The 25,585-nt window shown below is 32.1% G+C and overlaps 5 protein-coding genes across 6 annotated transcripts in view; 4 read left to right on the top strand and 1 right to left on the bottom strand.

The window, feature by feature from the left end:
- The first annotated feature begins 1,193 nt into the window (after positions 1-1,193).
- LOC126840752 (isatin hydrolase-like) lies at positions 1,194-3,624 on the top strand. The gene is made up of 3 exons (XM_050576686.1): positions 1,194-1,575; positions 1,916-2,108; positions 3,208-3,624. Exons 1-3 carry the CDS (start codon positions 1,263-1,265, stop codon positions 3,476-3,478), a joined length of 777 nt encoding a protein of 258 aa, XP_050432643.1. The 5' UTR covers positions 1,194-1,262; the 3' UTR covers positions 3,479-3,624.
- A 1,520-nt stretch (positions 3,625-5,144) lies between these two features.
- On the top strand, positions 5,145-9,094 carry LOC126840751 (isatin hydrolase-like). The gene is made up of 3 exons (XM_050576685.1): positions 5,145-5,546; positions 6,774-6,966; positions 8,653-9,094. Exons 1-3 carry the CDS (start codon positions 5,240-5,242, stop codon positions 8,933-8,935), a joined length of 783 nt encoding a protein of 260 aa, XP_050432642.1. The 5' UTR covers positions 5,145-5,239; the 3' UTR covers positions 8,936-9,094.
- Positions 9,095-15,017: 5,923 nt separating this feature from the next.
- Positions 15,018-20,062, bottom strand: LOC126840750 (casein kinase I-like). 2 transcript variants are annotated; one of them, XM_050576684.1, is made up of 9 exons: positions 19,511-20,061; positions 17,741-17,851; positions 17,508-17,656; positions 17,207-17,435; positions 16,947-17,117; positions 16,558-16,706; positions 16,282-16,474; positions 16,062-16,203; positions 15,018-15,169 (listed from the first exon to the last, which is right to left on the bottom strand). In XM_050576684.1, the coding sequence occupies exons 1-9, from the start codon at positions 19,584-19,586 to the stop codon at positions 15,139-15,141; spliced, it is 1,251 nt and encodes a 416-aa protein (XP_050432641.1). In that variant the 5' UTR covers positions 19,587-20,061; the 3' UTR covers positions 15,018-15,138. The 2 variants fall into 2 exon arrangements, with proteins under 2 accessions (XP_050432641.1, XP_050432640.1); XM_050576683.1 differs by lacking the exon at positions 15,018-15,169 and having other exon boundaries at positions 15,178-16,203; positions 19,511-20,062.
- Positions 20,063-20,627: 565 nt separating this feature from the next.
- Positions 20,628-21,379, top strand: LOC126840754 (uncharacterized). The gene is made up of 2 exons (XM_050576687.1): positions 20,628-20,841; positions 20,957-21,379. Exons 1-2 carry the CDS (start codon positions 20,774-20,776, stop codon positions 21,246-21,248), a joined length of 360 nt encoding a protein of 119 aa, XP_050432644.1. The 5' UTR covers positions 20,628-20,773; the 3' UTR covers positions 21,249-21,379.
- Positions 21,380-24,580: 3,201 nt separating this feature from the next.
- LOC126840748 (sodium-independent sulfate anion transporter-like) overlaps positions 24,581-25,585 on the top strand; it is a 34,004-nt gene continuing 32,999 nt past the window's right edge. The window contains exon 1 of the mRNA XM_050576676.1: positions 24,581-24,703. The gene's annotated coding sequence lies outside the window, so the exon portion shown is untranslated. The remainder of the gene's footprint in view (positions 24,704-25,585) is intronic.

Here is a 25,585-nt window from a genome sequence, read left to right on the forward strand (position 1 = left end):
AAGTTGCCATGTGTGAGTTGAACAGTCAACAGTCAACATGTATTGGGACATATTTGCATTAATATTTAATTGTTAACGATTTTGTTGAAATGTGTAAAACGATTGTACTATTCTGGAAAACAATAGTTAATTTTTAAAAGAAACACACACGGGGCCAAAAAAGACTTCTTGTCGCAAAAATCAAATTTTAATTGTTTTTGGTTATATCAAACGCTGAACATTTTGACACCAAACCAAAATTCTCCTATCATGAAAATTGGTCCTAGCTAAAGTCCTTAAAATAAAGTGCCCTTGAGCAGATAACATAAGTGTTCTGATGTATCTACTCGGGGAAGTATTTACATGAAGAAATGGAGATTCCTAACCTAACCTAATAAAAAGTCTGCCATTTAAATTTTGTAGCCATTTTGCAATGAATTTTGGTTTTCACTATTATTGTTCAATCTCAAAGTCACCTTTTTGCATTTTGCCATAAACTATTAAAAAGTATCAGCGCATAAAAATAGAATAATATTATGTTAAATGTATATTATGTAAGGGGACTTTGGTTGCATAATAATCAGTCCCCTCAGTTATTGTGTTTATTTACACATAATATATAGGTGTATATTAAGAAAACGTGTACCGAGTTCACTCACGATAAGGTGATTTTCTTTTGATGATATATTGTAAAATCTCCGTTTTTATTTGAATGTATAATATTCGTTGTGTACAAAATATGTGATAAACAAAAAGAGAGAGAAATTATATACTTTTTTCCCCTTTCATTTGTTCATTTTCATTGCGGACTCACGAATCATGTTTTTTTTATAGAAGAAGAAGAAGACGTGTTGTCAAGTTGACATTTTTGATAAATTATGTTAGTTTAGACTTTTTGTGCGCTCCCAACAGTTGTATCATCACTATAAACACCAATTGTTTGTTTTATGTCTATAGTATTAATTGTACGACTGAAGGATCTTTCTTGAAATGTATTTATCTCGTTGACAATGTGAATTAGTTTTATTAACTATATATGTATATATTTGATTTACTCATTCAATCGAAGTTCCCTCTCTGCGATTACAATATACAATAATATGTTAACGAACACAATAGATGGGCCACTTATCAACTCGTGTCACTGTGCACCTGTCAAATATATATATATATATATTATTTGTACGATTAGGAGGTAGGCACTTAAGTACATTAAGTAATTGGTAAGAAACAATGAATTGAGGCACAAATTATTTGGCCACTTATCAAACCGAGTCGCTACTATGAGAGCAATATTTGAAACAGCGCAGCTTTTCCTAACGGTGGCACTTTTGGTGGTAACTGAACAAGTCGCCGGCTTGGTGTCGGACTTAAGTCACGGTTATTGGACCAACACCACAAACTGTCGTAACCTCCCGGATTACTTCACCGTGAACAAAGTGATCCAGAAAAACTTGCACGAAGACGGGACTTGGGTTAGAGCAGAATACTTCAACATGGCCGTACACTGTGGAACTCACCTGGACGCGCCGTACCACGCTTACAGTCGCGGCTGGAAGCTGGGTGAAATACCGCTGGAACGGTTCATCGTAGAAGGTAATATTATCTTTAGTTTTTAATCCATTAGTCATCTTAGCCCTAGTAGTTGTGTATACAACCAAACCTAACCTAACCAAACCTAATCAAACCTAACCAAACCTAACCTAACCTAACCAACCTAACCAAACCTAACCTAACCTAACCAAACCTAACCAAACCTAACCTAACTTAAACGGTAACGGCATAAATTCAGCTAGCTGTATAATAGCAATAATATGTCATTACAATATTATGTAGCCAGAAATAGGCAAAAACCAGTGTTTTCAACAAAAAAAAAAAGTTACAAAAAAATAGTTTTTGTAATTGAAAATAAACACATGTATATTGCTATTCGCAGGTGTACATATCAACGTCAGCAAAGAAGTCAATGGAAATGCAGATTTCGTTTTGACAGTCGATCATTTGGAAGCATGGGAAAAATTGAACGGTCCGATTCCTTCTAGGTCTGTTGTTTTGGTTAACTTTGGATGGGCGCACAGGTTTGGTGATCGTTTGGCAACCTACAACAGCACAGATCGGTCGGCGGAACGGTAAGGGAAATAGGAATATACCTAAGTATGACATAAACACCATTATGGATCCCTTAGATAGCATATCATTTAGGGCAAACCTGTCCGGTTGCTGAGCACCCTCCAATAATCCAATTGAACGATCTCACTTTGTATTTTAAATTTAAAGAAAAGGAGGTTGACCGAATAAGATAATCGCTGATATTTGACTTTATGGTCAAACTGTAAAACATTAATGATCACATCATTTACTCTACACTGGACGACAATGTTGAATTACTAGGATTTTTTAGTTATTTTACTTTAGAGTAGGTAATATTGCTGATATTATTTTAATTTAATATTTTATCAAGTATGTTCGTAAAAAAAAAAAAATAGACAGATTATTGATTTACTAGTCGCCATTTGATGGATAAGTACAGGGTGATCCACTTATCGTGAACCACTCAATATCTCATAGGGTTTAATAAGAAATTAAAATGTTTTTTTTTCATATTGTTTTTATACAATGTGATCTAAATTTTTCACAATTTTTTGTTTGTTTTTACCCCCTACCAACTAGGTTTTTTGATAGCAACTTTTAAAGTTAGCATGGGAGTGCAAGTGCGGTTGGGAAATGCGCGCAGATAAAAATAAAAATACACTCCACCTTTCCTCCTGCCCTAAACTTGAAACTTCAATAACTTCAAAAATAGTCATCCGAAACTGGTTATCGACCTGTCAACATTTTTAATACATTATTCTCGATTTAAAAAGTGAATAAAATGTTTACGTTACCGTTTAAGGTTCAAAAGTTGCTATCAAAAAAAACTGAGTTGGGGGGGGGGGGGTAAAAACAAAAAAAAAATTGTGAAAAATTGAGATCACATTGTATAAAAAGTGCATCACTCTGTATATATAAACAAATTCGTCAGCAAAACACACACAAAGTTTAACTGATCCTTAAGTGTTCAACAACTGGACTAGTAACCTAACCTAACCTAAACTAACCTAACCTAACCAAACCTAACTAAACCTAACCTAACCTAACCAAACCTAACCAAACCTAACCTAACCCTAGTATCTATTGTTTGCCTTGTAAATAATCGTTTGTCTCGACTTTTATTACTCTGTAATTCAGTTTTCCTGGCATATCAGCACCAGCAGCTCAGTGGATTGTCAACACCGGTAAAGTCTACGGGGTCGGAGTGGATGGCCCAAGTGTCGATCCGGGAAGATCGAAAGATTTCGAAGTACACAGAACTATTACCAAAGCGAATATGTACATTTTAGAAAACGTAGCTCTAAACGGTACACGGTTGCCTTCCAGGGGATTTAAACTAATTGCACAACCGTTTAAGTTCTTAGACGGCACCGGAGGACCTTGTAGGATTTTAGCTTTCACCGAATAATTATTATTGTAACACTTATAGTAGATGTCACGGTGACAATACCTCTGACAAAAAATAGACAAAAAATATATATATTTTTTTGAATTTCATTTATATATTAGGTACTCAAACGTGAATCGTCTTGTTGTTGTATTTCGTTATCTAAAGTGTGGTATTAAAATGTATTGTCATAATCTTATTAATATTATTATTTTCCCTCAAACGACTCGTTTTTATCAAAAGTTTATACAAATAATTATAAAATAGTTTTACAATTTATTTACCCGTTAATTAATCTCTTCGAGGTGCTCAAAGCCAATTGATTTTATTTATTTGTTTTTTACTTACAGCAACTAGGTTTTTGTTAAAAAGACGTTTATCTCTCTTCCTTTATTCATTTTATCTTTATCTTGTAACAAGTAGTAGTGAGCTATTCAAATTGGAAATAATATGACACAGTCGAAATTTGTTGAAATCACTTTTGTTGTCAACTGGCTAACTGCCTATATATTATGTTGCCCCTTAACAAAATATATAGCCACAGCTATTAAGAGATTATTTGGGTAACATAGCAATATTATCTTGGAAATATTTTCATAATCAAATGTCAACAAATACAGTGTGTTTACAGAAACCAATAACTGTGGCATAGTACAATTCACAAATATTTTGATATTTTTTTTAATGTGTAATAAAGTAGTTACTCGGAAATGACTCTTACACTAATATGTGGGCTACGTCGAAGATGTATACGCGGTCTCTATAATCTTCAAGTTAATGCCAAAAACCTTAATAAAAACACTTAACAAACTATTTTACCACGCTGTTTTTATATTCTTAAGCACCATTAAAATATTAAAAGAACTCCGCACTACCAATTTATTAATATTTTCAATTGTTACAGCACCTTGTGAAATCCTTCTTTTTTCAGACACACTTAAAGTGTGACTGGCGTACATTTCTCACCTGAGTCACAGTGTAAACAATATTAACAATAGATTGAAATCTCCAACAAATTGAAAAATTAAAACAAAACGACATTATAATGCTCTGGGTTGCACAACATTTTATTGGTTTCATAAATCTTCAATGGGCCAACTTGCTTATGAAACCAATAAAGATTTGTTATAACCAGCAAAAGTATGACAAATTTATAGCTGTAGCTGTGGATCAATTATAATATTATACTCTAACAATGATATCTGTTTAGTAACGACAATAACTGTATACCTAAAAAGGGCACAACACATAACTACTTAATCTGATGCAAAATATTGAACAAACATAATATTATGCAAACCCATCGGTTATGGTTTTTAATAAGGAGTGCGAGATAGAGGAACGAGTGCAAGTAAAAAAGTAACTATCCAAATGTTAAATTATTCTTAATTAAAAAAAAAAAATACATACAAAGTCACGGTGCCGTTTAAGTTTTAAAAGCTGATGGATCTCTCTATGGAAAACACTGACAAGATAAGTATTTGGCAATTTCTTAACACTGTAATATATCATAAACAAAAAATAGCGGATCGCCCTGTAAGGTCAAAGTGTAAGTAACCTACCGTTAATCTATAAAGTCAATATCTGAATATGATATGTGTACTTATCACAATTATAGAAACGGTTTTTTTTGAAATTAAATTTAATGGCAGTTTAGAGATAAACCGCAGATGAGGTTAAAATGTCAGTAATTTGTTTTCACACAAACCGCAGTCGGCGTTTGGCTATTATTTGAGTAACAGTACGTATACCTGGCTAGAAGCAAGCGGCTATAGAGACGACATGCGCGGGTCGTACGAGTTATACGTTTTGATTGTGACATTGACACTGGTCGCGAACCACGCCGGCAGTGTCGTACTGGACCTTGGCCACGGGTACCGGCATAACGTGACAAGCTGTTGGGTGCCTGGGGTGTATTTCAACGTTTTCGACGTCGTGGAAAACGGTGACCCCGACAACGGCACCTGGTACACCGCGGAACAGTTTTCCACACCCGAACACTGTGGAACTCACATGGACGCTCCCTATCACTTTTATAAACAAGGTTGGAAGCTGGGCGATATCCCGTTGGAACGGTTCGTCGTAGAAGGTAAGATAGTAGTGAATAAATAGTCTAAAATATTCAATCAGCCGATTTCACGAACAATTGTCAAGTATTTGACTTATTGTTAATTATACTTAACAATTATAGTTAGTGAAAATTGGGTTTCATCGAGATTTGTTAGCCTTAACGCATTGTAAAAACTAATCACCCGAAATAGGCTTTTTAAAAAGTTAATCGGCATGTTAAAATGTATTGTAGTACTTAAAAGTAATATTTATATTATTATAGTTGAGAAATTGTTTTATAATTTTTGTTGATTGAATAAACTAGTAGTATACAATAATAAATTACACATTTAATGAGGAACTTCTTTATATTGAGTATTTAGAAAAGTAACTTCGATAACCCTTTATAAGGTAAGCAGAAGTTATTTTACGTAGGTGGATTAGGTAAAAAGGAATGGAACAGGCTCACATATATTATAATATGTTCAAATATCATAATTTATTGTATTTTGTAATTTAGATAATATTATTGTGTCTTGCCTGTCCTGAGTATAACAATGGAAATAATTCTTATCGCTACCTTCTTTTTCTTTTAGGCCTTCAAAGTATAAAAAATGATTTTAACGACCTCGATGACAAACTATTTTTAGAAAAGTATAAACTATCTAAACCATGTGTTAAAAAAAATGATATATAAATTATTTATTTAAAGTATAAACCGAGAAACGTTAAAAGAAAGTAAAACAAAATGCCAAATAGTAACAAACTGACAAATTAAATAACACAATCACTTATCAGTTATCACATACTTAATAACCAATGAGAACGTTGGAATCGAGGTAACCGCTTTGGTAACCTAACAAACGTTTTGTTAACTTAACCAATAGAATATAATAATAATAATATTTTTATGATAAACTTACATAATTTAACCGGATGTTAAATTTAGACGAATATTGTTAACTAACATTAGATTAAGAGTGTATATTTTAATTGTAGTCGACGAAACCGGCTGAATATGTTTTTTTTTTTTAATTTTTCAATTTTCAAGTAAATTCAGTGAAAATGCGGTCGTATGATAAATTGAAATATTTTTTTTTCCCACGACCGACTGCAATTTTTAAGCACACTCATTACACGTTTTTAAATATAATCCCAGATTTGTAGCAACTACTATAGTTTTATCTTAATCCGTGTGAATAAGTCTCGAGACTGGTTTATGACGAATTGCTATATATTTTTTTTTTTTTTATCTGTTTTTACACAGGCGTGCACGTTAACGTTACTCACCAAGTGAATGGGAATCCCGACTTCATGTTGAACGTGGATCACTTGAGAAAATGGGAACAAGTCAACGGCGCGTTCCCTAACAAGTCGGTTGTATTGATAAACTTTGGTTGGTCGGACAAGTTTGGCGATCGACTTGAGTACTACAAAAGTAGCACAAGTTCGGACAGACGGTAGGAAAACATGACAACTCAGGACTTCCAAAGACTTGAGTACATATATATATATATATATATGTGTGCACACATTAGTAGTGGAGATTTAAAAAAATACAGGTTACCAAAAAAACCATAGATACTATTTTTTAAGTCTTCAAAAAAAAAAAAAAATCCTAAATTATTAAGTAAATGTCTAAAAAAAAAAAAGTGGTTTAAAAACAACACTGAAAATCGATGGAATGTTTTATTTTTTAAGTTTCATGAACGTTTTTGTTCGGTTTTGAGTGTTGGCCTTAAAATAACTTTTCCGCCAAACGTTTTTAATTTAAATACATCACTTGTGTATTTTTAGATTTTTTGAAATTCCAATTTTTCTGGTCCCATTTCTATGTTTAATTAATGTTTTATCATTTTAGTAGTACCTACTCTTAGAAATAGCTTAGCATTCTGCATTAGTACATCAAATTTATAATCACCCATTTATTATTTATCCATCTGTTTTTTTAATGAAATATTATTTATAATTCCATTTTTATCTTTATTACTGTTTATCAATTATGAATTATCGCGTTGAACTTTTTACTCTCTAGTCTATTAGCAAATTCCATACTGAAAACAATATGTCTTAATACGATTAAAAAACAACGTTTATTTCCTTATTTTTGTAGTACCACCAAATTATTATTTTGCATAGCTCCAAGGTTTGACAGATATAATTTAAACAAATAAGTCTTCTGTAAATGGCCTTGTACGCACTTTCACTATAATTTATATAAATTTTTCAGATATTTTTAAATCTATTCAATTCTATCGTCTAATCAAACCAATAGTAAATATAGGTATTAGGGTAAAAAAATACTTGGAAATTATTTAAATAACTGTTTACTACAAATTTAAATTCAAATGCAATATTATATTTTTATTTGATCAAATACCAAAAAGGTAATTTAAAAAAAAAATTTTATTTGGACAGATTTATATTTAAAAAAAAAAAATAACAAAAATACTGTTTAAATTTGAACTATAGATCATTTTTATTGAAGTAAAAAAATGAAAATATTCGAAATTTGTTTTAAACAAAAGTTCAAATAATAAAATAAAAACCAAATTTAATTAGAAAAGCTCTTCTGGGGGAAAAGGTATTTTTTGTTGGTTTGTAATTATATTGGTATTAATTTGGTATTAATTGGACTATTTTTGAAAAAAGTAACATCAATTTTAAGTCGAGAAATACAATACAATATTGAATGTACAATTTCTGATCGTTTCGGATGGGAAGGAGTCAACTTTTTTAATTTTCTGCCCAATAAAGTACCTTTCAGGTATGATTTCTAATCTATAGATTTCAGCATAGGCGCAACTAAACCTATATATATTTTGGGGGTTGCTAAAATTTTATTAACCTGACTAAACATGGTAATTATTATCCAGTTATGAGAAAATCCTTAATCACAAAAAAATATACTTATATTTTATTACTAAACCATCCTCATCCCTTTACAACAGCTTTTATCTCTAATCCCTTATCTTATCAGATAAATCTCTTATCGCTCTTATCTTATCAGACAAATTATCAGAAATTTTCGTTAGGTTTTTTAACTGTCGATTTTTCCAGTTGCGTGCCAAAGTAAAGACATAAAATGTCAAAACAAATAAATGGAAAATTTTCCAACATAGTGGAATATTATTGATATTTTTCAGATTTCCCGGATTGTCTGCCGAAGCGGCTCAATGGATCGTCGATTCCGGTAAATTCGTCGGCTTAGGAGTGGACGGTCCAAGTACGGATGCCGGGATTTCTTCTACTTACCCAGTTCACAAAATACTTTCCAAAGCCAACATGTACAGTCTGGAAAACGTAGCTCTCAACGGCACCTCATTGCCGGCCAGAGGATTTAAACTAGTCGTACAACCGATTAAGATATTGGACGGCACCGGCGGGCCTTGCAGGATATTAGCATTCACGGAAAACAAATTCGAATGAATTTTTTTATGTTAAAAACCGGTTATAATTATCGCCAGAAATACTCAGCTGTACAATGACTTTAGTAAGTCAGATTAAAACTCTATTATGAGTAAACTGTATCTAGGTACTTTGATTTGAAAACGAAACGCTATCGAATAAAACGTTTGGTGCCTTATACATGCATATGCAATAGAAAAATATTAATATAATATATATATCAGTACAAAAACAACGAAAGACCGTATTGTTTAGTCCGTACAAACGATTATTAATTAAATACTTATGCAAATTCGCACAGAGTAGTTTAAATCAGAGTGAACACTCTGTGGCCGCCATTTTGTTATTTATCCTAAAATTATACCTATACACAACTCATGTACACAGAGATAACACTGTACTGACTGATAACAAACGACAAGATGGCCGCCATGTTTATTAGTGAGTGTTCACGCTCTGCTTTGGTTACTAAAGTGTATATTATAAATAATTAATAATAACAATAACATACTATGTGTTTTATTGTATTTAAATCGCCTTTTAGATCTAATTTTCGATTAACCGTCCATGCACTAAAAAACTATGAATCAAATGAGAGACATTGTACTATAATATATCACATTTAATCCGATCCAAGGCGCTGTCACATCAAAAAGGTACCCAAGACCACGTCATAACCCAACTACAGTGATATACTATACTATATTATATTTTTATAATAGAAAATGAAAATATTCACATCTTGCTGGCTAATTTATCGCGAGCATGCCCAAGAACGTGACAGACATGTTCGTGCTCGCTTATTATGCGAAGCGACGATGATAATATTAAACAACATAACATTACAATACTGTGTTTGAAAACGTATAAAAGCACACGATTAACATAGCATAATATAAGTTTAAAGAAAATAAATATCATCACCGCGTGTAGAGCCCAACGCTGCCATTAAAAAAAAAAAAATGTATACATAAATTAAAATATGTAAAACTTTGCTAACCAACAACGTCGCATCGTTTCGTGTATTAATTGAAATCCTTTGTTTGTTAAAAAGTTCAAGGTCGACTTAAAAAAAAACCCATTTGTAACGATAATAATACAAAACAACAATTGCTTCACTTACTTGTGGAAATCATCATCATCATCGCTATAAAGCGAATAACCCTGAAAGTAACACTTCACTTCAAGAGAAAGTCGATGGTTTTTATCTGAAAATATGTTTATCACGGGTTTATTGAGTGTCAAGATGGGTGGTTTGACCAGAATGGAGGATTATGCAAAATTCAACAAATGTTTCAACTATTCCAATACCTTTTTCGAGGTGTGAAAAGTTATTTAAAAAAACCTCATTTAAAGTACTTTAAAAATAAGTGCTTCTCATGATAGTATATAACTGTCGAGCAACTGACTATTAAAAGAAAAAAAAGGGTAAATTGTTATTTATTACAACCAATTTTTTACATAATTCAACATTTGAAATGTGAAAAGTTAATGTTATACAATTTTACCTTCTACTCTGAGTGGGTAAGATTTTTTAGGTATATTTTTTAAGAACCTGTTTGTGCCAATATGAATAACCAGTGGTTAACCATAGTGGTTAACCAGAGGGATGTTAATCAGAGTGGTTAACCAGAGGGACGTGGGAGGCTGAATTAAAACGTTTAGCCCCTTGATCTAGTCAGACACCTCCAATCCAGTTATTGTGGATATTAAGTTATTATACTAATACAATTATTGTTACTCGTTAGATCGGCCTATCCTTGTGTAAATAAAAATATGTCCTTCTAAAGACATACCTTAGAATTATACAAAAAAAAAAAAAGAGATGGCCAAGTAGGCAAGTCTTACTCTGATGGCGATGAGAAGGTTGAGCGGTGTACAAGTAACAGGTATATTCTATATAATGTCATCGATGACGCGGTTTGTTCTCCAATAATAGAATAATATAGATTAACGCGCCTAATATAAAATTTTTTTAATAGCGTATTTGTGTTTCACACGACGACCTTGGTCTGAGAAATGAAATGCGTTTTGGATCTGCTCGGTCACGACTAGTGTCTACTATTTTATAGTCACAATTGTAACACAAAATAATAATAATATTGATCAGGTACGCGTCGCGATTTTTTCTTAATTAATTATGCCAATTTATTTCACTCCCAACACTTTCCAATCGTGTAAAACACACGACAATCGTGTAATGTTATTTTTTAATTAACTCATCACGAGGATATGTATTTTTTTTTTTTTTTTTTAAATTGTGTTTATTAACTTTCTCCGTCGCCGTGTTGAGCTAGCAAACGTTTGTCAACATATTAGCTCACACAAGCTTATTGTTGGGGGATTGGCCTTAAATCTGTTTAAATGAGAATCTTTATGAAAAAAAAAATGACTACATATTATGTAATATTAAAAAAGCCAGTACAGTGGGGTCGGGGCATAGTGGGGACGGAGAGGTCACGGGTGTCTACAGATTTTATTATAACTGAAAGTGATAAAATCACTTTTAAATAAACGCTTCGATGCAGTGGCGTAGACAGGAATTTTTTATGGGGGGGGGGGGTTCATGGTTGGAAAAAAGAACTCATTAAATTTATTTCACTTATAACGAAATTTGTATTTTCCTTGGTTTTTTTGGCAAATTCATCTCGATAATAGCTTAGAAGAACTAAGCCATTCAGACGATCCCGTTTAAAATAAGTTAGATGATTAAAATGCAAATAAAAATGTTTAAATGATTACCTACAATTTACCTCTTTCATGGTATTTCTAAGGTATGTTTTTACTCTTTTTGAACAATTGTAATTTTTATATTGATAACTGATATGTGATAACAATTAAAACAACTATCGGTATTGTAAAATTTAAGTATTAAGCTAAATAAAATGTCAGGGGGGGGGGGTTAAACCCCCTAACCAGTTATAGCGGTTAAGAAGATATCGTGGGACCAGCAATAATGTACTTAAAATTTAATATTTAGTCTTGTGCAGGGTGGATACGATAAGGGTTGATCGTCTGTCTATAAAAATGTACTGTCATAGTTACCCATATATCGTAATTAATAATTAACTTAGAAACTGACTACGGCCAAAGTGTAAATTTACCCTATTTTTGGGGTTATTCCTTAATAAAAAAAAAAATTTGACTACAGATTTTTGAGAAAATTGTATATGTTATAGTGTTCCGTTTTAGATCTACCTTTGGTTTAAAATTTTCAGATCTAAATCTCTAAAACTTTGCTTGAAAAAGCGAAACAAACAAAAAAAATTCTATCCCTTCTAAGGGAAAGGGTTTATGATATTTTTTTAATGTTTATCGATAGTACTACGTTTGAAGAACAATTCATATAATACATTTGGAACATTTTCGACTATTTTTAAAAAAGTTATAGAGCATCGTAATTTTAAGTTGAAAAATTTGTAACATTTTTTTAGGTGTTTTTCTCGATTTTGATGGGGAAGGGGTGACTTTTTTAAATTTTTGGCCCGATTAGGTACTTTCTGGAGATGATTTCTGATCTATAGAGTTGCTACACAAAAAATAATAAAAACACAACATTGTAAAAAACAATACCTTCTCAGCTCCGCGTCGAAGCTAAAAAATATAAGATTTCTTTCCACACACAGAAAAATTCACTTTAACCCCGTTTTTTCAAATTAATTCACACGGTCGAATTAAAACCACTTTTTTGCCTATACTAAACTCCTTAAAGACAGACCGCATGCAATAAATTAAAACAGTACTTTCTTCTCAGCTCTCATAATTTGATATATATATATATATATATTTATATATACTGTGATTTGAAAGATAAAATAAAAAACCATTTGATTATTATGCTGCAATTAATAAGATACACCTATATTCGTATATATATGTAATTATATTATAAAATTTGTTTCAAAGTTAATAATTAGAAAAAAAAAATTATCTTTAATTACACAAGTTATGTACAAAATGATTACGATACATGTTATCGTGTTGTAATGTTGTTATTATTATTATACATACAAATCGGGCGAATCAATCAACTTAACCGATCGAAATGACGAACTTGAGTAATATAATATATTGTTTTATATAGACACAATAAACACACAAACGGTAGTCAAGCGGCGTTTATTACCGCCGTTTGTCTTGTACAATTGTTACAAAAACTCTAATTATTAAATAAATGAACTACTAGTATATAAAATAATGGTAATTTTGTTTTATTAAAAGTTTCAAAACGCTGTAATTCCAACCAAATGGTCCGAAAAGAAATATACAAAAATTCATTTTACATTATCATATTGTACAATTGATTATATTTAAAACTTTTTACATCGTAAAGTATAATAACCTCATTGACGATTCTTATCGTATTATATCTATGTTCATTAGATTCTTTGTTGCGTAAAAATAGTCAAGTGGACGGGGACGTACAAGGCGTATGTAAATAAAAAAAAATGTAATTAAATATTTTTCATATTATTATTATTATTTTTAAACTTATTTTGTTGTCACTTGTTTATAGTAGAGAGAGAGAGTGAGACGATAAGACGTTGGAAATCTTCTAGAACTTTATCCTCCGCCCACAAGACGAAAATACTTAAAAATCTAAATCTAGTCTACGAGGAAGAAAAATTAATCATAAACCAACATTAACACCGAATTTTCCCAATTAAAAAAAAAATAATGTTAAATCATCAAATCGTGTATTTTCAAACACGAAGGTAATAATAGTAAAAGCGTTGGTTAAAATCATCGGCAGTTGCCTTTTAATTTCTCAAGACTAACGCGTCTCATTGAATGAATTTTTTTTTTTTTTATTAAAAATGTTTCGCTTACAATTATTATTATGGAAAGTAAAACACGTATTATACATTCGAGAGTAAAATATTATTTAAAACGGTCGACAAAAACGATAACGACCAGTGGACGACGTGCGACGGCTTATTTGTACACGTGTAATGTTTTTGGAAATTACATAAAAGGTAAAAAAAAAAAATCTAACTCGCTAACGCAATAAAAGATCACAGAATGTGTAAAACAAAATATATATATAAAACGATGAAATGCCGACGTACATATCTAAAATCACGTAGATTAAAAAAAAAAAAAATTATAATAATAATAATAAAATTTGTACAAATAATATGATTAAATTCGTAATTTTTTTTAATTTCAAAAAGCTTGGGGACAAATTAATCGGTTTAGAGAAACTTTAATAAGGAGAGGGTAAATCACAGGATGACGCTCTTGTACGATTCAGTCGATGATTTACCCGGAAAAAAAAAAATGAATAAACCAATTACACGGTGTTTCGAGCACCGCCAAAAAAGAAATAATAATAATGACTTATTACTATAGGTATATATTATAGGATAACACCTCGATTGTAAATAATAATAAAATATAGAGATCAGCCGGTAATATGTTGGATTTGTAGTTCTTAATAAATTGTAAACGCGTCAATGTCTTTTTTTCTTTTTATACAATATTAATGCATCAACATTATTATAATATATATATGTATAAAGTAATTACAGGGAAATATAATAATGATTTTTTTTTTGCGTTAAATAAACAGCAGTTTAATTTTAAACGTAACCGATTGATAATCGTATTCTATCATCGACATTGATGATGTACGTACATTTATTATTTAAGCGTTATATCAAACATGAAAAAAAAAAAAGCACAAACATCATATACCGATTTTGTGTTAACGAAAATTTCATTAGTTTCGAAAGACTTGTAATGATGTTTGTTTCGCGTTTTCTTTTTTTTTATACTAATTAATTATATTATAATATGGTTTTTTTAAAGTAACAAAAAATCCTATAGCCTAATATTATAAACAAAGCTGTTCAGTTTTTTGATATTGATAATATCTGTATTTATATTTTAGAGGATCCGACGACGGGTTACATCGATTATTGAGATAATTATTATTATTATTATTACATTGTTGTGTTTTTTAATACGTATCATCATTTTATTTTATTTTTAAGTTGTTCCTATAGTAGTTTTGTTAAAATTTAAATTAAGTAATATATTGTTGGTTTTTTTTTTTTTTACATACAAAATTCTTAAATATATATATATTTATATATGTATCTTAATTTAAAAAAAAAAAAAAAAATAGGCTAGTTTATTTACATAATTTCAAAATGTAAGTTTTTTTATGACGGCGCATATGGTTGGCGATTTGTCCAGTGCTTTAGCCTGTGTTTTGGGGCTCACGCAGGCGGAATCATTGGACTGGAGACGCTTCCGAAACAAATAAAAATAAAAAGTTCTTACATATTTTCTAAAGTGTTTACAAAAAAAAAAAATATTTAATATTATATCGCTACGTATGAATAATAATAACAGTGTAATGCAGTTGTGATGAATATATTGAAAAAAAAAAAAAGATTAAAGAACAGCAAAATATAAATGTCCAGCACACGCCCTCCCTTTCAAAGGATTTTTACTCCACAGAGTACTAACTAACGTGTTTAATTAAATTAAGTTACGATACAATTTTACATGAAAATGTGTATAAAATTGATGTGTTTGTAAATGTATGTGTTAGCCATGACCCGTGGTTAAAGAGGAATATTTCTTAACAATATTATATTAATTGGTCTCTTATCAAGATAGTTTCCAAAAAAGTAATTCCACAAATCTACACATCGGCAGTCACTTAGGTGTGTGTGTGATTATCTTTGTCTTAACGTATCACTCGAATTGTTATTACCGTCGGGACGCGAGAGTTATTGTTTTTAATTTGAAAATTCAAAATAATAAGACCCGTTTTCTTTGGTTTTTTTTTTACTTTGAATGAATTTTTAAGACGGTAAAATAGAGAGCTCCTATATATACTTGTTGTGTTATCGGTGGTGTGCGATTTACGCGTGCTGAGCGCGAGAGAGAATTATTAAGTGTGTCATTCGAAATGTAATATTTTAATTTGTTTTACGAACGATATAAAATAAATAATAATAATAAAAAAAAAAAATAATAATAATAATAATAAACTGAATACTACACAGTTTTTTCATTGAGAAACCGAGTAATTGCAAAATGTTAGCTTGGGTTACATGTTGAATAATATACGACATGGGAATTTGTTAATATTTAGGTTGGATGGCGATTGCGTCTGGTCACAGATACTGACTTGGTTTGCAGTGGTTGCGTAGTGGACGGCGAATCCGGCGTCGCCATGGCTGAACTTCTGGTTTGAGTTCTGACCGGTCGAGCGGACCCGGGGTCCGCGCTGTAACGTAATCTCGACTGTAACGGTTGTATGACGCCACCGCCTGAAAAAAAAAACCGTACAAGTCACCGGGTTTGTCGCACAACTTCAAAACGTAATATGATATATGTCCACCACGCACCTGCACAGTTATCCATAGGTACGAGCGGAACTTTAGATAAAAAATTCTTGATGCCGCTTTGATCGGCTTGAGCGCGGCTGCCTAACGGTACGACGTTAGTCGCGGGAGAGCCGCCGTCTTGCATGGCCCGTCTGTCTTGGTGCGAAGCGTTTTTTTGATCGTCGGATCCACTATATCTAGCGCCGTTGGCACCCTGTGTAAACGATCCGAAAAAAAACATTATATTCATTTAATTTTATATCGTTATTAAAATTAATAACCGAACAGTGCACTTACAAATTTAAGCATGTTCCAGTCGAAAATGTAGTCGTACGTAAAGCCTTGACGATGGAACAATTGCCTGAATAATTGTCTTAGATAGGAAAAATCAGGTTTTTCGGTAAACCTCAATGCGCGGCAGTATAACAAGTACGTTAAAAACTCGTCTAAAAAAAAACCAAAAAATTTTCATTTAGTAGTTGATATAAAACAATAAACACGTATCAACGCTTCCTTACGAAAACTAACACTATTCTTTTTACACACAACAAAACGCGTTTGTCTTTGTAAAAAAATTTAAAGCAAATATTTATTCCAAAAAATTACTATTTAGTGTAGTCGACCTACGGTTGGTATTTTACAATTTAATTAAGAATACACGTTTTCAAAAATAATAACATATTTACTCGGATAGCCTTTGCACAAGTCTTCGAACGATGTGACGATTTTCTTTTCGCTAATGCGCTCGTATTTTTGACGCTTTGTCGCAGCTTTTAAACCTTGCCACGGCAACGAGCCGCGATTGAAGTACATCAGTACGTAACCAAGAGATTCGAGATCGTCCCGTCGACTTTGCTCTACACACACAAACAAAGTCAATATCGATTAAAAAATGTGCACGCAAAATTATTAAATGTAAACGTCACGAGACGACCGATTTTCGTACCTATGCCTAAGTGCGTATTTATGGAAGCGTAACGGGCGGTGCCGGTGAGATTTTTGTTTTCGCGATACATTATGTGTTCGTTGGTCCTGCTGTCGCAATACTTCTTGGCCAAGCCGAAATCGATAATGTACACCAGATTACCCCGTTTGCCCAAGCCCATTAAAAAGTTATCCGGCTTGATGTCCCTGTGGATGAAGTTTTTGCTATGGATGTACTCTATTCTGTCCAACTGAAACCGACAACAACAACAATAACGGTTAATCCGAGCGATTCAAAGCGCGAGCCCACGATTATTATTTACCAATTGATCGGCCAACAGCAGCACGGTTTTAATTGAAAACCTCCTAGAGCAAAAATTGAATAAGTCTTCTAGCGACGGCCCCAGCAGCTCCATTACCATGACGTTGTAGTCGCCTTCCGATCCGCACCACTTTATGACTGGTATTCCGGCTGGAAAACATTTGGCAATTGTATTATGTAACGATACCTTTTAAAAAGCAAATATATATTGAAATAACGACGTGATAAACGTACGTGCTTTGGATAGCATTTTGTAAATTTTCGATTCTATATGAAGTTGGGGATGCCTCGTTTTGATACATTCTAATTTTATGGCTACTTCTTCTCCAGTAGAAATATTTGTACCTTTAGGGAGTCAATCAAATTATTATTACACATTAAACATTATTGTACAAGTATAAACACAATAGTTTTGTCGAGCAACTAAAGTTAGACCGATCTAGATGATTTTTATTAAAAACTCGAATGATTTGTTAATAATATTTTCGAAATGAAACGTATACAATTAACAGAAATTGCAATTTGTATATTTAAAATTATGTCTGACAATAATTCAATTTACATATATAAATTTATATATATATACGATTATAGAATTATTAAGCTTTGAAATAAATTTTATATATTAGATTATTAATGACACGAGACGTGTTATTTTACGTTTGTTTGTGGTAAAGTGGCCATACAAACATTGTCGCAACGAGTAAGATAAGAATAATTTTTATTTTTTAACGTCATAATTTTACAGTATCAATATTGTAAACAATATTTGCGTCCACAGTTCAAACAGCGATAATTCCCTAATAGGGTATTTGTTTTATTTTATTATATAACTAAATATTATTCTATAATTATTATGAAAAAAAAACATATTTTTAAGTTATCGTCGTTTTATTTGTTGCCGTAGGTATGGTTTAGATAAAAAATAAACACATACTTATAAAGTGAGATTATGATTGAATTTTTAATCGCTGTGTATTACAAATAATTAGTAAAAATAGTATAAACGACTAGTCGTACACCTAGTTTTTATTAATAATAGTTAGCTTTGATATTTAAGATAGCTTCACAGCTAACTTGATGTAAATAAGTTGTACAAATTATAACCTATGTACATTATTGGTTAACTATATAGTTATATTAATTAATTAATTAATATCGCTATACTATTATTTTTTTATTTTTGTAATAGGTTATTTTTCATGTAAAGCCAATCACGATAATATTAATAATACCATTGCCGTTAACATGAACAAATTATTTAAAAATATATATAAAAAGTAAGATTCATGTTTTTAATTACACAACGTAGTAATACACTTTGGCACTGAACCCGTATGTGAACTGAAGCGATCGCTTTAAGTACAAACAAGTTGGATGAAAAATTAAATGGACAAACAAGCTGGTATGGCCCAAAAGGCCATATTGAAAAGAAACTAAATGTCGACTGCAGGATGTAGGTCGTTGTTTAATGTTTAAACTGTACAAGTACGAGAATCGGCGTCCGTACAGTGGCCCATACAGTTTGGACGAAAAACCATACGCAACGTATTAATGTTTCGCTCGATGTACGGTAAATTGTTCAAGGTACTACAAACGCGTCTCGAGCGTTAAAATGTTTCTAGCGGTATTTAGACTATACGCGTTCATAGCGCAATCGTACCAGCGCTAAGTACGATAATTATCGCTAACAGGTGGGCAAGTACAACGGCTATTGAGTAATGTTCGATTTAAGTTAATAAAATAAAACTTTATAAAATTCCAGTGTCGTGCGAGGTAATTAGTTTCTCACTTGTCTGGACCGATACAATAAGTGTATTTTGGGATACACAGATCTGTGTTATCTTGACCACGATGGTGTTGTATGAAAACGTCCAGATTGTGAGAAACGCAAACGGGACGCGAACGGGAACGAGGAAAAACAAAGGTGGTCGATTTGGCGGCCGTTGTTACACGATATTCAAGTACAATTATTACAGTTTATGTGTGCATTTGCAAACTCACCCAAGTAGATATCGCCGAACGATCCGCTACCGATCTTTCGCCCGAGCCGGTATTTATTGCCTACCCTGAGTTCCATCGCTAGATGATCATCTATTGCTGCACCCTAGCAAGCGACGCGCCGGACGAGCGTACGCAATGGAGGATCCGTGTCTCTCTCAGTCAGCAGCAGCAGCACGCGAACGTGATAAAAATCGTCATTGTCCAGTCGATCCAGCACGGCGACAGTGAATCGCGGCGGCCATGTTGATTGTTGATTATTTGTTGACTTCTCTTCCTTCCTCTTTGTGTGACAAAGGAGCTGCGGAGAAGGAGGAACGGTCTCGCTCTGGCCCGCGACGTTTCTCTCTCTCACTCCGGTCGCCCCGTTATCACCACCGTCGGGGCAGCAGCTGTTTACAGGTAGTGGGCCGCCACTAAACCAAACAACCAACGTTTATACCTACCCGACGACGTAAAATTTGTGGCTTACGTAAAACTGTGTAAATAATAATTAACAACGCGGACTTTGGACCGTAATTTACAACAACAACGACGACGACGTTAATGCCGTACGTCGGTAATTAATTATAATATGATTTTTATTCTTGTCCAGCGCGTGTGTTTATCACACAGTTCTCGACAGATAACGCGTGATAACGTAGGGGGCGACCATTTTGTTTTTTAATTTTAACAAAAAACCCGGTTAAAAAATTGTTTGTAAAAAACAACCTGAAAAAACTCGCACAAATATTACTTGTGCGTGTAGTTATATAAAAAAAATATATATATATTACTTCAATGGGATTCGACAGTTGTCGATTGTTTAGTGTATTATCAGTCGAGTATTATTTTTTTTAAAGTTCTTAGGCCATCGGTGGCCCAAGGTGTAATACTCTATCTATAAATACATAATTTATATTGGAAATAACTGTTGGGCAACAGTTTACATAAGGATTATATAATATATTGCTATACACTAGTATAATCTTAATTAATAATCTCGTCTTACAAACCTAGGTACTATGTGGTTACCTATGTGGTTATTGTTTAGACCGCTGTTGCCGCTGTATGGCTTCGATCAGCTGTTTTGTTTGTGATAACAGTCAAGAGGACAAATTGATAAGAGGTTAAATGACAAGAACATTACAATTCCACTGATAACACAATATTACATGTTATTGCGGCTTGAAAAAAAAAAAGAAAGAAATTAACTTGCAATTCGGTTTGCAAACTAAAGTTGTTTTTACTTTTTAATATTAATCAAATTCACCGCCGGATTGAAAGATGTTACCGAAGAATTCGCTATGGAGATTTTTGGCCACCAGAGGACACTTGGTGAGAAACCTAAACAGGTAAATAACATCAGCTATTCTCTATCTCTCTATTGATAAAAAAAATTAATATTTATATTATATGGCAATTTGTGCACTTTTCTTGGTAAAATTGTTGTTTTTTAATTTTTTTTAGCCTTAACAAAACGACCATCTTGGCTGGTCGTGGTTACTCGAAGAAGTCCGAGTCTGATTTCGACGTAGAACTGAACAAACCCGTCAAGTACACAGCCAGTGCTGCGTACCAATGGAAAGCTGAGAATTCTCGGGTCGGCAGCAAGGCGGAATTCGGTCCGTGGTACGAAGCACATCTGGTGAGCGCCAGCGTAGCAGTGTTCTTAATTTATTTTTGCGTACTGCGAGAAGAAAACGATATCGACCAGTTTTTGGAACGACCGTTAGCAGAAATGGGAATAAAAAAAGACTAGATCTCTAATCTAATCTAGGTAATTAAGATTCAGTTTGGATTGTCTTAGCTATGTTTTAATGTGTTTGTAATAAACGTGTATATATTATATTTTAATTTTTGTTCATTTACAAAAAATACTAAGTTTGATAAGTGTTTTTTTTTCTTTTTGTCAAGTGTTCAATATAATAATGAAGTTGGAATTGTTTGAAAAAAACACAAAAGCGTGTACTCATTTAGGACCTAACCTTGGTTTTCGGTTTTCAATGGTAAAAATTACATAATAATAAAAATTATCGTGTTTCAACGAGAGTAATTTTAAATATTTAATAAAATTGAGTCTAACCTAGCTGTAAATGGAACGATCGAGTTTAGTGCAGGCATTGTGTTGTGCATAATAATAATATAAAAGCCCTTATTAATGTCACACATTTGAATTGTTTTATTCCTAAGTAAGTTTTATTCCTAATTAAGTATATACTTTATATGGGTTTAGAGACACCGATCGTTTTGTTAATCACTGCAATGTATTTTTATTAGCCGACGATAATGAATATTTATATAATAATATTATTGCACACTTGTAGGTTTACTTTGATATGTAAAACTATGTTAGGATAGGTCGGGCGAATGTTGTTTATTATACTCTAATTTTAAACATACATACAATAGGGTCAAGAACATAATATTGTACTTGTTTACACTTACTCAGCTATTCTAGATTTCTTTGGACTTCCTTACTTGTATGTTTGCATCGATTGGCAAATTTCTTAAGTAGGCATATCTAAGTAGTGAAACTATGTCGATACAACATTATTTTTCGAAATCCAATATTTAGGCGTTTACTGTTTTGTAATTAATACAACTTTATACCTTTGCCTGTTTTTTTTTTGTAAACATATTTCTATTTATAAAATTACCAAAATATGCGCTATAATAGACTTTTGAAACTTAAACGGGTACTTGGGTAGGTATATATTTTTTATTGACTTTTTAGATTTACAAAAGAAATTGCTGAACTGAAGTTTAAAATTTTTGACTGCGGGAAGAGTGGAGTGTAGTCAAACCACGGTTACCCCACTTACCAAGTTACCAAACTTACCACGGTTACCACACATACCACGGTCACCATATTCATAGAAATAAAATAACATAACTAAAAATAGCTGGAAAGTAGAAACTTAATTTACAATTTATGGGTTTTACCGAAAAAATTTTCCTAAGAAAATTATTAGTTTTGATAAGAACATTTGTTTGGTTAACAAAAAATATGTACATGATTTCAATTTGGAAAAAAAAAAACATAATTTTGACCGTAAGTCGGCCATTTTGAATTTGGATCATATTTTTTATTTTTTTTTAGACGTCCTCTTTTGTACTCTAAAAGTCTCTAATAAACAACTTTTTGATTGGATTAGTATTTTTGGACAAAAATCGATTAGTATTTTAAAATGGGACTGCTAGGTTGGAATTTTGAGTTTTACACAAAAAAAAATAAAGACATTCGCCTGTATTAACAAAAAGTTGTATAGATATATTATTATGGCCATTAGTAGGAGTCACACGGTGTTGTAACAAAAAAAAAAAATGGTTCCTTCTTTGAAGACCTTGTCCGTGGACGGAAATGACCGTTTGTTTCCGGTTTGTGTTCCGTTCGCCTTATTGAATTTATTATTATAGAAGGTATATATTTCTTTTGAATAATAATATTGCTGCACAGCGCTTATAATATGTACAAAAAAAAAAGAAAAAACACTAGCAATTGGTGAATTTTTTCTACTTCTGATATTTTTTTATACTCGCTGTAGGTATTCACTTGCAGTATGCTTTAGTCTTAATTTTTTCTTCTACTTCTTTATACATACCACCCGTGGGTTTTAAAGCCAAACACAACCATGACCATGTTGTGTGTGTGTGTGTGTAATAAACAATTAGCCGTGTGTAGATATTATTTTTGATTGTCAAGGTTTGTTGGGATGTTTAAGATGTTGTTTTTTTTTTAATCGTTGCCTTATAATAATAATAATAATAATAATAATGACGGTTTTCGTCACTTTTCCCGGAAGTACTATATACTTACCTGTGGCCGCAGGTTAGATTAGACGGACGAGATGGGCTTCTTTAAACGTTTCCAGTAATAATAATTACGGTTTTTTAATTGGTACACAGTTGCCGTTGTTGTTTTTTTTTTCACCAACAAAATAAGACATCTCCAATGCAGCTCGATTTTGCTTGTGTTCCACGCCATTGATTGCACTGGTGTAATTGACCTTTATGATGATTTTTACCCATTGTATGTGTTATTATTGTTATTGTAATTACCAAAAAAAAAAAAGTAAGATACTCGATATAAGACACTGGTTTTCTCAGTCAAAATATAGCAACTTAAAACCTTTGTAACACTGAACTACATATATACATGTGGAAAGCGCATAGTGAAAATAAATTGGCGTCATACGGATTCCGCCATTTTGAGTCCTGTCATGGATCAAACGGTGTAACCTAACCATTTATTCCATGATAAAAATCTGATAACGTCACATTATCTTTTATCGTCAGTTAAAAAAAATGATATCAACAATATGAAGTCAGAAACCATCATCGAAAATCACTAAACAAAGTTAGATACGGTAAGTAAAATAAGAAAACGGATTCAAAATGGCGGCCTTCGAGGCGGGTCACTTTTATTATATGGAAAATATGCATTATGCGCCTTCCATGTAAATGCAGTTCAGTGCTTTGTAAACATATTTCTGTTTAAAAAATTATTAAAATATGCGCTATAGACTTTTGAAACTCAAACGGGTACTTGGGTAGGTATATAATATTTTATTGACTTTTTAGATTAACAAAAGAAATTGCTGAACTGAAGTTTAAACTTTTTGACTACAGGAAGAGTGGAGTGTAGTCATAGATATGTTTATCTGCGCTAATCACTCCACCTCAATGGTCACAGTTTTAAACTTAACCAACTTTAACTATCCAAACTGATTATAGACAGGTCAACATTTTTAGAAAACTATATTTCCTTATCTAAAAAGATAATTAAATAAATTTTATTAAGTTAAGAGCATTCTCACTTCATGTAGACACATCAATACATGGATATGTCCTGCAATCTAGTATCTTTAACGTCTTATCTTTGATCTAACCTAACCTAACCTCACCGTGTATACACAATTTATGGGATTTAATAGATTCATTTTTTGCGTGGATAAGAAAAAATAAACGTTGAGGTAAATGATTGAGTCTGTACCCAAATTTACAGGACACCACTCTGAATATATTTTTATGGGACTGATCAAGCTACAGGATAAAGCAATGCACACGACTATTTGAAAGAGGAAATTGTAGCAAAGAAGAAGAAAATGTCCTTCGACCTGGTACGAAAAAAGGAATAAGCCAAACAGCATAAACAAACAAAAAAAAACTAGCTCAGAATATAAAAAAAACACACACACAATATCCAAGCATGAGGTAAGTCCAAGGTAGAGGAAATAATAAGGTATGTAAAACTGATATTAAATCACAGTTGGACAAACCGGTTCAAGGAGGGTAGTTTTGACTACTTTCGGCTAGGAGATTCGTTTTTCTAAAACTGATTTTTGATCAATAGGTTAAAAAAAAATTACACTTGCAACAAAAAAAAAAACATATTTTTCTCGTTCGGCACCGCGTCAGAACTAAAATGTTATTACTAATAATAATAATAATAGCTCTGTGGAAAAAATATATGCAAAATAAACTGTGTGTTCATTTACCCGTAGGACCACGACTAAAACGATTGGTTCTGGGTTGGATGTGTTTATGTTGTGTGTGTTCACGAGTCACACGAAATGTGCAAAATCAATTTCATACTTTATGATAAAAATCAAAAATCATCGGATTGTTATGTAGGTACCTATGTATAGGAGGTAAAGATAGTGTTGAGAAGAAAAAAATCTTACAGAGAGAGACCTTCGAGAAAAATTGTAAAAAAAAAAAACAATATATATGTTAATATTATGTTATGTTCATCTTACTATCTTACTACACAAACTGCAATGTGTAAAATATGACAAAATAAAATATTTTCAACCGGTGGTGCAACAGTAATTAGAGTTATTGACATTTTATGTCTTTACTTTGGCACACGACCAGGAAAAAATCGATAGGAAAACCCCTAACGAAAATATCAGATGTTTATCTGATAAGATAAGAGAGACAAGAGATAGGATACAATAATAATGGCACAAGGTAATCCCGTAAACCGGCCTAGTCCAGCTAGAGGATATTTTATTCGATACACCCCATTGTTAAACTAAAACATATCATACAAAACACCCAATCGATTATGTGTAATTAGTGGGGAAAAAAAAT

The sequence above is a fragment of the Adelges cooleyi genome, unplaced genomic scaffold (assembly GCF_023614345.1).
Source record: "Adelges cooleyi isolate 19-005CV unplaced genomic scaffold, UGA_ACOO_1.1 ACOO_flye_CR_arks_rails_tigmint_CR_PRNA_376, whole genome shotgun sequence".
Lineage (NCBI taxonomy): Eukaryota > Metazoa > Arthropoda > Insecta > Hemiptera > Adelgidae > Adelges > Adelges cooleyi.

Bases quoted from the DNA above. Each gene is read 5' to 3' on its own strand.
- LOC126840752 (XM_050576686.1), top strand. From the start codon at position 1,263: ATGAGAGCAATATTTGAAACAGCGCAGCTTTTCCTAACGGTGGCACTT. The intron at 1,576-1,915 runs GTAATATTATCT...TGCTATTCGCAG, and splicing joins GGAACGGTTCATCGTAGAAG to GTGTACATATCAACGTCAGC. The intron at 2,109-3,207 runs GTAAGGGAAATA...TCTGTAATTCAG, and splicing joins ACAGATCGGTCGGCGGAACG to TTTTCCTGGCATATCAGCAC.
- LOC126840751 (XM_050576685.1), top strand. From the start codon at position 5,240: ATGCGCGGGTCGTACGAGTTATACGTTTTGATTGTGACATTGACACTG. The intron at 5,547-6,773 runs GTAAGATAGTAG...GTTTTTACACAG, and splicing joins GGAACGGTTCGTCGTAGAAG to GCGTGCACGTTAACGTTACT. The intron at 6,967-8,652 runs GTAGGAAAACAT...GATATTTTTCAG, and splicing joins AGCACAAGTTCGGACAGACG to ATTTCCCGGATTGTCTGCCG.
- LOC126840750 (XM_050576683.1), bottom strand. From the start codon at position 19,586: ATGGAACTCAGGGTAGGCAATAAATACCGGCTCGGGCGAAAGATCGGT. The intron at 17,852-19,510 runs GTGAGTTTGCAA...GACTCCCTAAAG, and splicing joins GTTCGGCGATATCTACTTGG to GTACAAATATTTCTACTGGA. The intron at 17,118-17,206 runs GTACGAAAATCG...TTGTGTGTGTAG, and splicing joins AAATACGCACTTAGGCATAG to AGCAAAGTCGACGGGACGAT.
- LOC126840754 (XM_050576687.1), top strand. From the start codon at position 20,774: ATGTTACCGAAGAATTCGCTATGGAGATTTTTGGCCACCAGAGGACAC. The intron at 20,842-20,956 runs GTAAATAACATC...AATTTTTTTTAG, and splicing joins TTGGTGAGAAACCTAAACAG to CCTTAACAAAACGACCATCT.